Source organism: Phalacrocorax carbo, chromosome 4 (assembly GCF_963921805.1).
Source record: "Phalacrocorax carbo chromosome 4, bPhaCar2.1, whole genome shotgun sequence".
Lineage (NCBI taxonomy): Eukaryota > Metazoa > Chordata > Aves > Suliformes > Phalacrocoracidae > Phalacrocorax > Phalacrocorax carbo.
Window position 1 is genome coordinate 47408522 of NC_087516.1, and position 14047 is coordinate 47422568.

At 36.5% G+C, this 14047-nt stretch overlaps 1 protein-coding gene across 1 annotated transcript in view; it reads left to right on the forward strand.

The window, feature by feature from the left end:
• PDGFC (platelet derived growth factor C) overlaps positions 1 to 14047 on the forward strand; it is a 138159-nt gene that overhangs the window by 97627 nt on the left and 26485 nt on the right. The window contains exon 3 of the mRNA XM_064449817.1: positions 1645 to 1825. Coding sequence (XP_064305887.1) covers positions 1645 to 1825 — 181 coding nt within the window. The remainder of the gene's footprint in view (positions 1 to 1644; positions 1826 to 14047) is intronic.

Here is a 14047-nt window from a genome sequence, read left to right on the forward strand (position 1 = left end):
AAAGATGGTGATAAAGTAATTAGTATCATAAGTTCAACAAAGATTTAAAACTGTGGTACATGGCAGTAATGGATTTTGAACACAGTTAATGAGCATATTCATTGCATTCATTTTTAATTAAGTGGAAAAAATACTGGTCCTTTAAATGGAGATAATAAATGTGCAAGTCAGTCTTGCACAAACATGCAACACAAGAATTTATTGCCTGCTGTCTAACTAGGGAACTGGGAATCATTATAAAGATTAGCTTTACTGAAAAAAAAAAAAAAAATCCAGAAAAAGCTTTAGGAGAAAATGTTTATGAGGTAATAATTTTCACATTAAATATTGCTTGGCATATTTGGTAGAGTGTGTGTGCATGTCTCATATTTTAGGAGTATTTGCTATCATCAGAGGTAGGGCTGTTTGTACCCTTGAAAAGGATTCAATGCTATTTACCAATTTAGATTTATGTGAGACATATTTAGGATATGACTACACACGTAAAAGAACATAAAAACATCAGAAATCTTGAAACATTCTCAGAGGTGTGTTATGCTTGTGCTTAGAATACAAGTTGTGGTTTAAAAGTAAAATGGTGTCTTGGAAGGCTGCAGCTGTGAACTTCCAAATGCTTGCCATGGTTTAACCGATGCCCTCTCCCCTCTCCGAACCACCGGGCTGTGCTGCGGCTGGGGCTCCGAGGGTTTCAAGCTGCAGCAGGGGAAACCCAGCTGAAATGCTGAGTGTTTATTCTGTAGCAGGCAGCTGGGGAACTGACATGAAACAGGTTGAAGCACTGCAACCAGATGGACCTTCTAGAGCAGTGGCTTTCAGTGTTTTTATGACTTGGGAACCCCCTAAACGTTTCCAGTGGAAGCAAGGACCTTTGTGTGCTGTATTGAAGCTTATTGATGACAGTTGACTGGTGTTTCTTAGTTGCCCTTCATGGATCTATTTGAAGTTGTTCACAGAGCCCCAGGGATACCAAGACCACACGTTAAAAACCAATTAAACTAAATCAAACTTAATACGTTTCATTCTCTCAGAGCTCCCAACCCGTATCTCTTGTGTCAGTATTACCAAAATATGAGGTTATTTCTGACACGCAGTACGTCTAGGTCGTTGCTCAACAAATGTCTCATTGGGATGTGCATAAACTCAAAATGTGCTTCCAAGTTTTCCTAAGCCACCTTAACCTTCAGGAGCTTATTCACCACTGGTATTACAGGAGGGCAAGTTTTCCGTACCAGAAGGCCCCTGCAGTTTCACTGGTGACATGCAGTATACTGCTAGTGATACTGCAGTTTGAGTTACCGTGCTGGCCTTAGGCAACTTCAATCTTTTTTTCTCTGACTTTATTCTGCCCTATCCCACATGTTGTAATTGCTTCCCATAAAAGGAGCAAACGAAACCATACTCATGGGTCTTTTCAAAATGCTAACTCTGCTTTTATTTTTTTAACCTCACTGCATGATTTTATTATGTATTTAAGCCAGTAGCAACTTGGAAGCTAAGCTTAAAATAGCTGGCTTTGATAGCATATTTTTAGAATTAAGGAAAAATAAAAGAAATTGCAATCTGCAGAGTCAGTTTATTGATTAAAGCAGGAAGTTTATAGAAATCTTACCAATAAATAAACATCTGATTTTCTTTTCTGTTCAGGTATGACTTTGTAGAAGTTGAAGAGCCTAGTGATGGCACTGTTTTAGGGCGCTGGTGTGGTTCCAGTAGTGTGCCAAGCAGACAAATCTCCAAAGGAAACCAGATCAGAATAAGATTTGTGTCTGATGAATATTTTCCTTCTGAACCTGGATTCTGCATCCATTATACACTTCTTATGCCAGTAAGTAACATGTTTCAGATTGGAACATTTCAGGAAAACAAGATCTTTGAAGTGGTAGCTCAAAAGAATCTTTTAATAGCTCAGGATTAATTACTGTTTATTTCTTAACAATAATAATAACGAGCAATCTGTCTTCCAGAATTGTACATTTTGTTTCTTTTTTTTAACTAACTGAGTGTTCTTGTGGTTGTTCTTAGATGGCTTTGGACTGGGAAGTTGTCGGCTGGGTTGTTTGTGTGGAAACTTCAATAAAATGTTTGCATTCCTAGTACAGTACTGTGAAAAAAAATTGTTTTCTAGCTTTGAGAGAAGAAAAATCAGCATAAGAATCAGCTGAGTGACATTGAAAGAGCATTGGGAAGTTACAAAGAAGATTGAAGGAATTAATTTTTTGTTAGTCAGCTGCTTTTAGACATACACAGACAAATGATTATACCTAGTTCAAAACCAGAAATGTTCTTACACTTCTGGATTGTTTTACTATAGGGACGAAGCAGACAATGCATAATACTCATTTTCCACTGCATTTTTTCCCTGGAAACTGTACTTTAGACTTCTCTTGAACGTGGCTTAACACTTGTAAATTGTAGGTATTAAACAATAGTCATTGTCTAAAATGTGACTATTTTTACTGTCAACAGATTTTTGTTACCTTTTTTCACCAAATGAAAGACCTGTGATAGCAAAACAGTGTTTATACATTTTTCAAGGTTGAGATAATGTTCTGAAACATTAGAGTGGAGCAGAACAGGGGTTGCCTTGTTTTAGAATAGGTATTCCAATATAAAGAGAGGAAGGAGTATTTTTGTTTAATTCCTCATAATTCACGTTGTGAATCTCCTAAGTAGTCTTGTGGTCTGTGGTATTTGGTTGGTGGAAAATATCTGCAAGCTCAATAAAAAATGTATCAAAAGAATCCATGTTGTAACCCCACTGACATGCGCTTCACTTAAAATGAATTTCACTTGCTCATTGCTTTTGCCATTTTTGCCTCTTCTCCTGTTTGCAAAAACTTCAGCTACTGAGAAGAAGCAAAGAACAATTTCACATCTCCTTCGACAATACATAATCTTCTACATAATTTATTTAGCATACTGGTGATTACGTCAGTGAAGTGTAGTGTTGTGTGTGTGTGTACATAGATACAGATATCTATGTATATTATTTTCTCTCGTTTTCCTATAAGTATTTTTAAATGTTTAGGCCTAACTAAGAACTATTCCTACAGTGATTAAAGGTTTCATCTGCCTATTTTTCTATTTCATGAGTTTGATATATGCTTTCGTTAGTAGAATAGTATAACCTGATAATGATGAATTTTGAAATTAAATAAAATGTCAATCACTCTCCAAACCAACTTGAAAGATGGCCAGGTTTAAACTTTTGTACACCTGAGGGCAGAATGTAATAAGTATGTTTACTTTTAGAAAATGGTAAAAGAAAATCCCTAAATAGATGTATTTGTGGGCTGCTGCCAAATTTCATTGTTGCAGCTCTAGTATTACATCCAAGCTGCTGCGTATCTGACTTATGTATGATCCAATTTCTGTGGAATGGATTAAACAAAGGCACCTCAAAATACCAGAGTACAGGTATAATTATCCTGGTGCCATTCTGTGCAAATGGACTGAGTTTATTTCTTGATATTTGATGGGGAAAACTGGTTATAACACTTAAATTATCAACACTTGCAAAACAATTCTTTAATCTGCAAAATATTTACATCACTTATTCAATAGACAGAAACAGAGCTGACATTGTAGGATGCATTTTTAGTTCCCCATTTTTCTCCATTAACAAAGCTCATATAGCATAAGAAGTATATGTACAAACTGTTTTAGAAACTGAGCATGTTGTCTCTCTCATATATAACAGGCAAGAGCAGCCCCCTTCATGCCATAGGAATTCAGAACTAACCCCAAAATGTGCAGTATAACGATGGCCTATTGCTTTGTGAGGATTAATTTCCAAATCTGGCTTTAAAAGGGCTGTGATTGTTTTGATCAAAAATTCTATCGTAATAAGCCATGAAAATTTCACATTTCAGGCTGCAGATTGTAAATGAAAACTGTATAGCTGAGTTTCAGCATTAGACCTGCTTCTTGTACCTAAAGCAATTGAAAACTGATGCCAAAAAAAATATGTGTTTTTCTTTGAAACTATGCTATCTCATCCAACATCTCAAGAGAAACTAAAACTTACAACCCCCTCCTCCCCTCCCTCCTCCCCACAAAAAAGATGTCAGCTAGAGGAATGAGTGTAAATTTTAAATAATTCCTGCAAAAACATAACTGATTCACTTAGTGATTCACTTCAATGAATTGGTCCTAAACAGTTAAATTTTTTTTTCCCTCATTTTTTGACGAGAGGGGGAGGGGGAGATGCCTGGTAGACTAGCAATGAGAGATTGTTTGGGGAGAAATGAAGCAAAACTGAAATAAAACAGTGCAAGCTTGTTTCTGTATTTGGAGGCCACACACAGAGAGGGGCACCGGACACATTTTTAGGTCCTTTAAAGAGCAAGAGAAATGGCTTTGTTTAAATCTACTGTAATTTATCGTATATATAGATATTTTTACTTTGTATATTATATTTCAAACCAACTTTTCACATTATGAATAAGTAGGGGGAGAATGGCTATTGATCTGGTTGCTTTACTTCAAAGATTTAGTCACTCAAAAAGACTTGCAGCACCTCCAATATCAATAGATGCAACATCATTTTAGAGAAAGGTTTACCATGGGATTGTAAGGCACTGCGTACCAGCAGTTCATGTACAGTATACAAGCAGAATGCTCCCCCCAAAAAAACCGTGAGCTTTTCTTTGGATTCTAACAAATTACAGTTTAATTATTTGAATTTCTTCCATTTTAAGTTGTGTATCCTGGGTACATCTAGAACTTTCTGTAAGTCTGGTCTAACTCCTCTTTTCTTTCCTCTGCTTTATAGTTGCAAGTTAATTTTGTCTGGAATACTGTAAAGTGGAAGGAAGTGTTGAAAAAGCCTATTCTTACTAAGAAAATGTAGTTTGTGTTATGTCAAAACTGTTACGCTACTTTCAGCACAGCTGTTATTCTTAGTCACTCTTTTCATGTGCTGCCCTGTCACTTAGTCTGTGCTTACTGGTGAGCTCCTTTATTCACTAAGGGCTGCTTAGCGGTTGTTCTGCATTTTGACTGTGCAGCTATGCATTTATTAAAAGCCATGGTTTTGGCAGCACTATACCACCTAAACCCTCCTACAACTTTATTGCAAAAACAATTCATATTTCATTTCTTTCTCCCTTCTTCTCACTTGCCCCCAGTTACAGCTCTAATCCATGTAGTAGCCACATGTAATTGAGGGAAACCTTATAAACTCTTATGTTTGGGCTTCAGTCTTCCTAGTGACTTGTTTAGTTTAAATTATGTCAGTTACAAGTTTGGCAGAGAAAACTTGATGTAATAAAGTCCATTGTTACTTGGGGAGTGGGTGAATGGGATACTTGATGCCTGAGGTGCCATTAAGGAATGCATGACTGATTGCCAAAGTAGTTATTAATTATTCAGGGCACTCAGAACAAAGCAGCTCCAGTTAAAGTTGAAGCTGGGGGTGACTGTATTCCCCTTCTTTTTTGGCATATGGTAGCATGTCATTTGTCATCAAAGATCATGCCAAAGATCTTTGCAAAGAGCACACTTAACCCTGCTCTGTGCAAGTGAAGATGAAGAGGAAAATCCGAGAAGCTGCTTAAAGACTGACGTGGTTTAAAAGTGACTTGGCAGGTGTTCTGTGATTTTGGTGCAGTACCTGTATGGCTACCTGGATTTCAGTCCAAGAGAGATTTTTTCTTTTGATGCAGAGGTGCTGTTAGTAGTGCTCTTGCTATTAACAGTAAAGAAGATTAAATTTAATACTGTGCAGATAATCTGTTTAGGGCTATCTAATAATTTTTCCTTTATTTAATCCAAATTGGCTAAGCTTTGCTTTTTTAGGGTTGAGCATGTTAATTTTGTTTGTGGAACCTTTTTAATTGAGCTTGTTTAATGAAAAAAGCAAATAAAATTTTAGTACCAATAGGAAAAGTGCATACTTACAGAACAGAGACAGGAAAGCTCTCACCTAGCATTCTCTTCCTTTCAGAAATCCACAGATTTCAGAGATATCAGGTGTGTGTCTTGCATGTCAGTACCAAAGCCCAAGAGAGGCTTAACTTTGGCTGCAATAACTGAAAATCCAACCAGAAACATCAGAAAGGACATTATTGACCTCCTAAACAAACATTTTTAATACACTTTCCTAGGAAGTACTCAAAAGATTTTGGAAATAACACGATTTGAGGGTTGTTTAAGCCAAGGTGGTATGAAGCAGCAGGAGAGTGTGCGAGTGTTTAGTGCTTTGCAATACTACATGAAGTGAAAAAAGACTGTGAAAATCCTGCATATGATGGGAAGGACTCTTGAACAAAACCTCTGTGTTCAGAGTTTCCACTGATTAGGTGTAGTGAAACCTAAGCCTGGATGAATCAATAAACTAAAAAAGATGCTCCAGCATGCAAATGCAATCATTCAAATTTCTGTGTGTGTCGCAAAAAATAATGGTAAATCGGAGAGGCTTTTGGACTAATTCTTTCCTTGGAGATTTCATTTTGCATTAAATTTGTGCTTGAGCTTTAAAGATAAATTCCTTTTAAACGTTTTTAATGAGACATTAAAGATTACCCCAAAATAGATAGGAGTGACGTGCTTCAAGGTAATAAAAACAAACAGGCAAACAAAAAACAAACCCCAAACCTACAAAAAGTAGAAGCCCAAGGATGGCTATTATTTGTGCGACTACAGTGAGAGGGTCAAAAAATGCTTCGAAGCAGAAAGAACCTCTTAAAGATATTTTCTAATCAAATCATAAAATCTTGTTTTCCTGTGACCATATCTCATTCTGTCACATAAACATCATAAAAAAATATAAAAATCAGTGTATGTGAAGGAGACTTGCAGAGAGGCAAGGTTAGAAATGAATCTAGCAAAATTATTCTAGAAAATTGGTGGGCCTGCACAGAAGTCCATGGAAGCGTGTCCTTGACCTGCACAACCTGCGCTGTCAGTGTGTGTGGGTTTTCTGAGATTCTAATAGGAAGAGAGACAGTTTGAAACAAACTGGTTGTCATTTCGTTCTTAAAAGGAGTTAATATGCTTATATGTTAGTAAGTTTTGTAGTCTGAAGGACTAGGTTCCTTTTCCTCTGGCCAAAATTTGAATGTAGTTGCTCAGGTAGTATATCTAGTACATACAATTTCTTTTGTTGGTTGGTTTTTTGGGTTTGTTTGGTTGGTTGGTTGGTTGGTTTTTTTGTTAGTTTTAAAGTGGCTCAGGCTGAAAAGAATCATGAATCATTTCATTGACTGTTTGTAGGACAAGGTAAGGTAATTTTGTATTCTTGGACAGACTTTTTTTTTGTTTAACAAATTCATTGCATATTTGACTAAAATTTAAATTCATTGATTTTTGGAAGTTTATTGTATATCCCACCCACTTTCACTATGGCAAAAGATATTAAAATGTTAGCTCATTTTCTTAGTTCTGAATAAGTAACAATAATTTTAAAATTAAATGCAATATGTTGCCACACCTCAAATGTCATGCTTTGGATTTTTTCTATTCAACAACTTCAGTATCATTTCTTCCAGAAAAAATCAGGAGCATTCAACAAGTAATATAACTGATCCTGGTTAGGGAGCATTCACATAAATCTTAAAATTGTATTTTTGAAAAACAGTATTGAGGGGAAGTCAGAACAAGTGAGGTGGAGAAAACCTTGTGAAAACTGCTCTCTTCTTAGTTGTCGATAGCGTTATGTACAAGTTAGATCACTCTGGCAACCTCTTTCAAGCACAAATTATTGCCATAAACAAGAGATGGGGCAACTGTCAAGAAAATGCAGGCAGCCCTTTTTACTCCTTTCTCCAAATTATGTCTTCAATCCCATATTAACCCTCTCCTTCCACATGAAAGCAGATAGTAGGATGATTCAGTGCAAACGATGTTTTACGCTCTTTAAATATCCGGAAAAGTAAAAAAAAAAATTTAGAAAACATATTGGAAAAGTGTTTCAAATACGTGAGACAATCTTTTCTTTAATTTCTGTAAGTTACTAAGGGCTTTTATGAGGGTTCTATTTAATAATAAATATATTGTTAGGGACTCCTACTATTTAGAAACTCTATTAGTGTGTCTCATAGCATTTTCATTGGAAGTTTATGTATGATATTTAATTTGAAAATGAGTATTACTTTTTCATAGTATATCATTTACTTTATGGTAGTATTCTGCAACAAACGTTGCATATATAAGTTTTAATATTGTGTGCTCGGTTGTTTTCAAAAAGTCTACAAGAGAAGTTAAAGATAGAAAGAAGACTGTTTCTGTCTTGTCTTAAATGGTTTCAAAAGTCTCCTGGAATGGCATGACCCTGGAAGTGGTCTGGCTGGAGTATGTGTGATCTCAAGAAACAGTATTTCTGTTTGGGAACAATTTGAAAGAACTATATTTTGCCAATTGATGAGAAAATAGAAAAAAAAAAAAAACCCCACCTCTGTACAAATCCAGGAAGGATAGGTATGTGGAAAATCCAATCTGCATTAATGATGCAAGGAAGAGAATACATGGTACATAGGGAAGGTGGACCGGGGTGAATTACCAGGCTTGTGGATTACCACAGCAGTTACCTGTGGGCGTTACTTTTGTCATTCACCTTGACTTAATAGACATTGAAGCTTACACCTGCTAATAAGCAGGGGACACATCACTAATGAACATAACTTTAAATCATTCCATTTTAATATTGTAGTTCTCAACATATTCTGGGAGCCCTCATTATGAGAATGTGTCCTTAGAGTAAAACAGAGTTAAATATCAAAACTCAAGATTTAAAAATAAGTAAATGGCTTTTATTGCGTCTTGATGTCAGCACTTGAAGGACATCTGAGATTGTGAGGTTTTTTACTTAATGAAAGGCTACCATTATACTAACGGAAAAAAAAAAGTTTATCAAAGTAGTATATGAGTCTTTTGGTTGTTTTTTTTTGTTGTTTTTTAAGTTCACTCAAGAAGGACTGAATTAGGTCTGATCAGAGCAATCACACAGAATAAATTCACAAAGGAATAATACTACCACCCTGTAACAAATATAAATATTAGCCTGAAATACGTTATTCTCTACTTGTACCAACTTCCCTTTAACTGATCTTTGAAGAGATTCTTTCTTCCTTCTCAAAATCTCACTTCTAAAAGGGTTCTTTACAAATGAATGCGGATCAGATGAAGCTGGTTAGTCTTTTATCAGTCAGTAGTAACACATTAAAGCATTTAATATGTGGTGTTTATATTGGCATGTGAATTTGAGAATTTATTATTCACCAGAGTTAGCAGTTATGTCAAGTTAAAAGCCTTTCCAGCTGCTTTCCCAGTTTCCCAAATGTCAGACTGCCTTGAATCAAACCAAAGGTTGCCTAGCGCAGGAGCCTGCAACCAGCGGTGGCTGTAAAAGGATGGCATGGAGCACTAGGAGGAGGTCAAGCGGCTGTGGTTCTTCACCCCTCCTGTAATCCCCCACTTACCAGCTATTTTCTGCAGAAGAGGGGGATTCTCTAAGCCTGTCTGCTTCGTCTGTTTAGTAGTCTGTAACAGGTGTTCCTTGCAAATAGTTGTCCGTGTACCCCCTGAACCCAGGTAAACTTCATGCCTTTACAACATGCTTTGCTAAAATCAGATTGTATAGGCACCTCATGGAAAAGGAACTTCAAAACTCCTCTACTTGAGAGGGGTATGTATGTATGTAAAAATGTGTCACTTTTAAACTGTAAACACACTGATCCCATGTAATTGGAGCTGTTGGATGCTACCTCAACTTAAAACTTCACAACAATGTCCAAATGTTCCTTTATTCTCTTAAAATTATTCTGTAGTCACAGTTCAAATATATTCAATCTTATTGATCGTGTCTATTCTAAAGAGTGCAGTGTCTCAGGTATTTGTGTGATTTTTTTTTTTCATTTAATCCTTTTCTGAGTGTTATAAGTGCTACTTTTTCACTTAATGTGTTTGGTTAAAAAAAAAAACAAAACCAACCCCACAAACCCCCCCCCCCCCCCCCCCCCCCCCAAACAAAAAGGACCCCAACACCACCTTCTTGTTCTCCCAGGTCCCTTTAGCTCTACTGGTTACTTTTTTCTTTTTTTTGGCTACCTTTATATTTATTTTTTATGTTTTAAATATTACATAATTGTCTAGTTGACTATCCCTTTTCCAATTTCCAGGATCAACATGTTATTCACAGCTTTTTGAGAAAGCACGCTGATGGCTTCTCTACAAATTCCAAAGCAAAGTGACTCTGTCCCATTCTCAAAGTAATCCCCTGTGTAACTGGCACAGTCCTAGATTTTTTGTGCTTTCAAATACTGAGACGTTGTGTCTGACATGCTTGCTAGTGGAAAAAAAGGTAAGCAAATGTACATTTGATATTAGGTTTCAGGCAGCACCATAATTTTCAGTTATGCTATTTTAGCTACGTTCATGTCGTGTCCCTATCCATTATGCATAATATCTTAGTCATGCCGCAGTCCTGTCCATTGCCTCACCCCAACAAAACAGGCAGGAACTAATTAGAGTGGAGTGTGCTGTGCTAATTTTTCTTACCCTAATTCTAGTTGGAAAAGATGAAAATGGGAATGAAAGGAAAGAATTTGGGACAGAACAGAGTTACTCAGTGCAACTTCTCTTTTTTTTTTTTTTTAACATATGGTCTTGATCTGAAAGGCTCTTAGGAACAGCAGAATTGCGTGGAAAAAAAGGGAATGATGGGTGCAGCTCTAGACATTTGAGATCAAATCAGCTGTGGAGCAGCTTCAGTGGGTGACTGAGTGCCCAGGCGAACTCCACAGACTGGTGGAAGCGCCTCTTTAAATTCAAGGAGAAAAATTATTGACAGAGTAATAGCATTGTAGAGTAGCTTCAGGGTAAGGGTTTGCTTGTGGAAAGATTAACATAGGGTATTGGTGGTGGTGTTAAGAGAAATCCTTTTGTTTCTGAAACAAGATAGATAATAAGCACTATGGGAATACCAAAATTTGCACCTGTCTTTTCTTTGCAGTACCTGGCCTCTGGTGTTACAGATGGGGATTATGAGCTGTCATTTGTTAGCTTCTCATAAGTACTCAAAACTTTTTTTAATGATTATGATGAAAGGTTTGGCTGAAGAAGCCAGGAATTTGTTGAAAAGCTTTTGGTTTTGTTTTCATGGGAAAGTCTAGATAATCACAAAGCTGTTGCATCTGTTCTTTCAATTATCTCAGCTAGGGTGGTAGAGAAGGAATTCAGGAGGGTTGCTTCCAGGTTCACTCCTGATAGCTGGTGTATGTTGTTGAAGAACTGTAGCTGTTTAAAAACCAAAATGAAATAAACAAAACCTTGCATGTAAAAATGGAGAGCAAGTTGTTTGGCAAAAGGCATTTCCAGAGGCAGAAAGCTTAGGCTGCTTGAGTGTTCGTTTCACTCTGCTTTTGAGCTAGACAATAAATCGTAGGAAGAAAAATAATAAGAATCATTTTTGAGGAGAAATAAAATGCTGGGCTTCAAACTGAAGGGAATGATTTAGTGCATGAAAGACTGGGTTCAAAGGCACTTGAAAAGTGGAGGTGTGATAGCAGATGGCACAGCCTGTGGAAGCAATTTTATATGTAATCCTACAGACATTATGAAGTTGGTGGTTCCTAATAGCCCATCCCTTCCAGCTGCAAAAGGATTCCTTGGGGGAACGCCATGTAACTCTACCCTGACACCACATACAACAGTCCTCAGTCTCATCCGAGTAAGTCTGTTAGGTGGTATGGGGAATTTCAGTGTAGTGGTGTAGATAATTAAATCAATCTGATGCTTTCTTGTCCTGTATGTAGCCCTGGTGTCTTTTGGTAGCACTTAGTTAACTTAAGAGTTTTTCGGTAGACATCTCATGTTCTAAATGTTCTTCTAACAGTGTGACAAATACCCTTTAAACAGCATGACCGTCTTTAACAAGACATATGCTGTGCTAAGGTAATTCTGTTAGAAATCAGTATCCTCATGGTTTTGTGACTAGTTGGCATAGTAAATACAATTTCTTAAATTTGAATTTTCAAATGTTTTATTTTCTATATTTTTCTGTTACTTATTATGCTTTCCTGTGAATGTAAAAATGTCACAATTTTTGAAACTTCAAAACATCTAAAATTCTTTAGTAGACAAATTTTGCTAACTTTGCACAACTGACCCTGAACTTCCTTGCTGGCCCACATGACCAAAATGACTAGGTAGCCAAGGAGAGTAAGATAACTGAGTTGAGCCAAATTATCAAAGTTATTCGGTCATTATCTGTATTTCTTGGGGGAAAGGACCAAATGCCAAATCATTTTTAACTTGCTAACTGGCAGGACATTTAGCCACATATATGTAGGCTTTTAATATGTAAGCTGTTAATAGGGTTGCCCTTGCTTATCTTCTGAAAATCACTCTGATCTTCTGAACTCCTCTGACTTGTGTGTGCATATTTGTCTTCAGGCTTTTTAGTGGGAGGTGTTCTGGGTAATCAAAAGTTAATAATAAAATACTTCCCGTTCTTGAGTCATCTGTGTAATGCCTTTTTGGCTTGGAATTCTTGTCTTTTAAATACTGTATTTACTTTTTTTAATTGCCGTTCTGCTTAAGAAAGTCATAAGCACCTTTCACATGGAAAAAAACATGCAATTAGGTGCCTAAAATAGCAGTACATCTTTTGATGCAACATAAATGTAGAATTAAGGTTCATAAGAGTGTTTTGAAACTGCTTGCTGGTATAAAACACTTCAGAGTACAGGCCATCTTTTCACCAGATATCAAAGAGAGATGGTCAAGTCAATAGTACAAAGAGAAATGAAAAATTGTCAGAGGGTTTGTCAGTTATGCTCCCAGTTGTCATTAAGAATAAAAAAATTGCGTTATGTTTACAGCTAGGTACCTACATGGATGAAAGACAATATAAAATTTGGAATAGTACTACTTTGCTAACAACATATCTAAAAACATTAGAACTTAAGAAACAAAGCTGCAGATCTTTGATGTGATAGAGGTGACCGGATTGAATGCTTGGTATTTTGCAAATGTGAGAGACAGGTGTACAAAGCCCCCTGGACGGAGGTGAAGCACAAGTGCAACTGTGGGCAACTGTCGACCCTGCAGCAGCCTTCTGTTCTGCCATAGTAAACCGAACTGTTCTGTTTATGCGCTTCAGAGCAGCACTGTATTCCCATGTAATTTAAAGCCTGGGAACACCTTTGAGGTGATGTCATGACAGAAGAACAAAGTAAAATCAGCTGTTAGTTTTGCAAGCTGCTAGCACGTATCTCCATGTAGTTAAGGATTTATTTATACGTTTTCTTAGCATCAAGACTAAATAAGACAAATCAACACCTCATGTTTGTATGCAACAGTGCTAGTAAATAGTGAGGGGGTTTTGCAAATTTTCATTTAGGTGATAATAACAGATGTGCTTACAGGGACTTTTGTGATTATTTTCTGAGTGTGTGGTTGCTGTCCCTTGTTTTAAGTAGGCACTCTCTATATTTACTGCCTCCTTTTCTATGAAATATGTATCTCTTACTAGTGAATCTATGATTTTTTAAAAACTACACTGGGAAGGTGCTGCTTTAAATTGGAAAAGAGACTTTCCATGCTGTTAAAGAAGGAAAAAAACTGAAATAATAAAATTTCTGTGATAAGATTTGATATTTCATTACCGGAAACTGCTTACAAATTATAGGGGAATTTGGAAAAATCAATAAATTGTAAGCTGCCCAAGTGTGAACAGAACCAACTTTTCTCTGCAGGCTGTTTAAAATAAGTTAATGATAATTCTTAAAACAATTATGTGAGCCTAAGGAGCATCATTAAGTAAGCTACGCAAAGCTATAATTTACAAAGTTAGTGCTATACAAAATGTCAGTGGATAATTTATAGATAGGGGCTGGCCTAAATTTCGTGGGTAATACTTGGAAGAGTGGCAAGATACTAGGGTTATGTCATCATAAAAATCTGAAACCAGAGGAAAATTGTTTTAACAGCACAGTTTTAAGAAAAAAAATTACTACTTTCCAGTCTCAATTTTTCTTTAAATCTAATTCCCTAATAAAGTATCAGAGTATACTTACTAATAAAAGACTCCACACTGTCCTGTCTT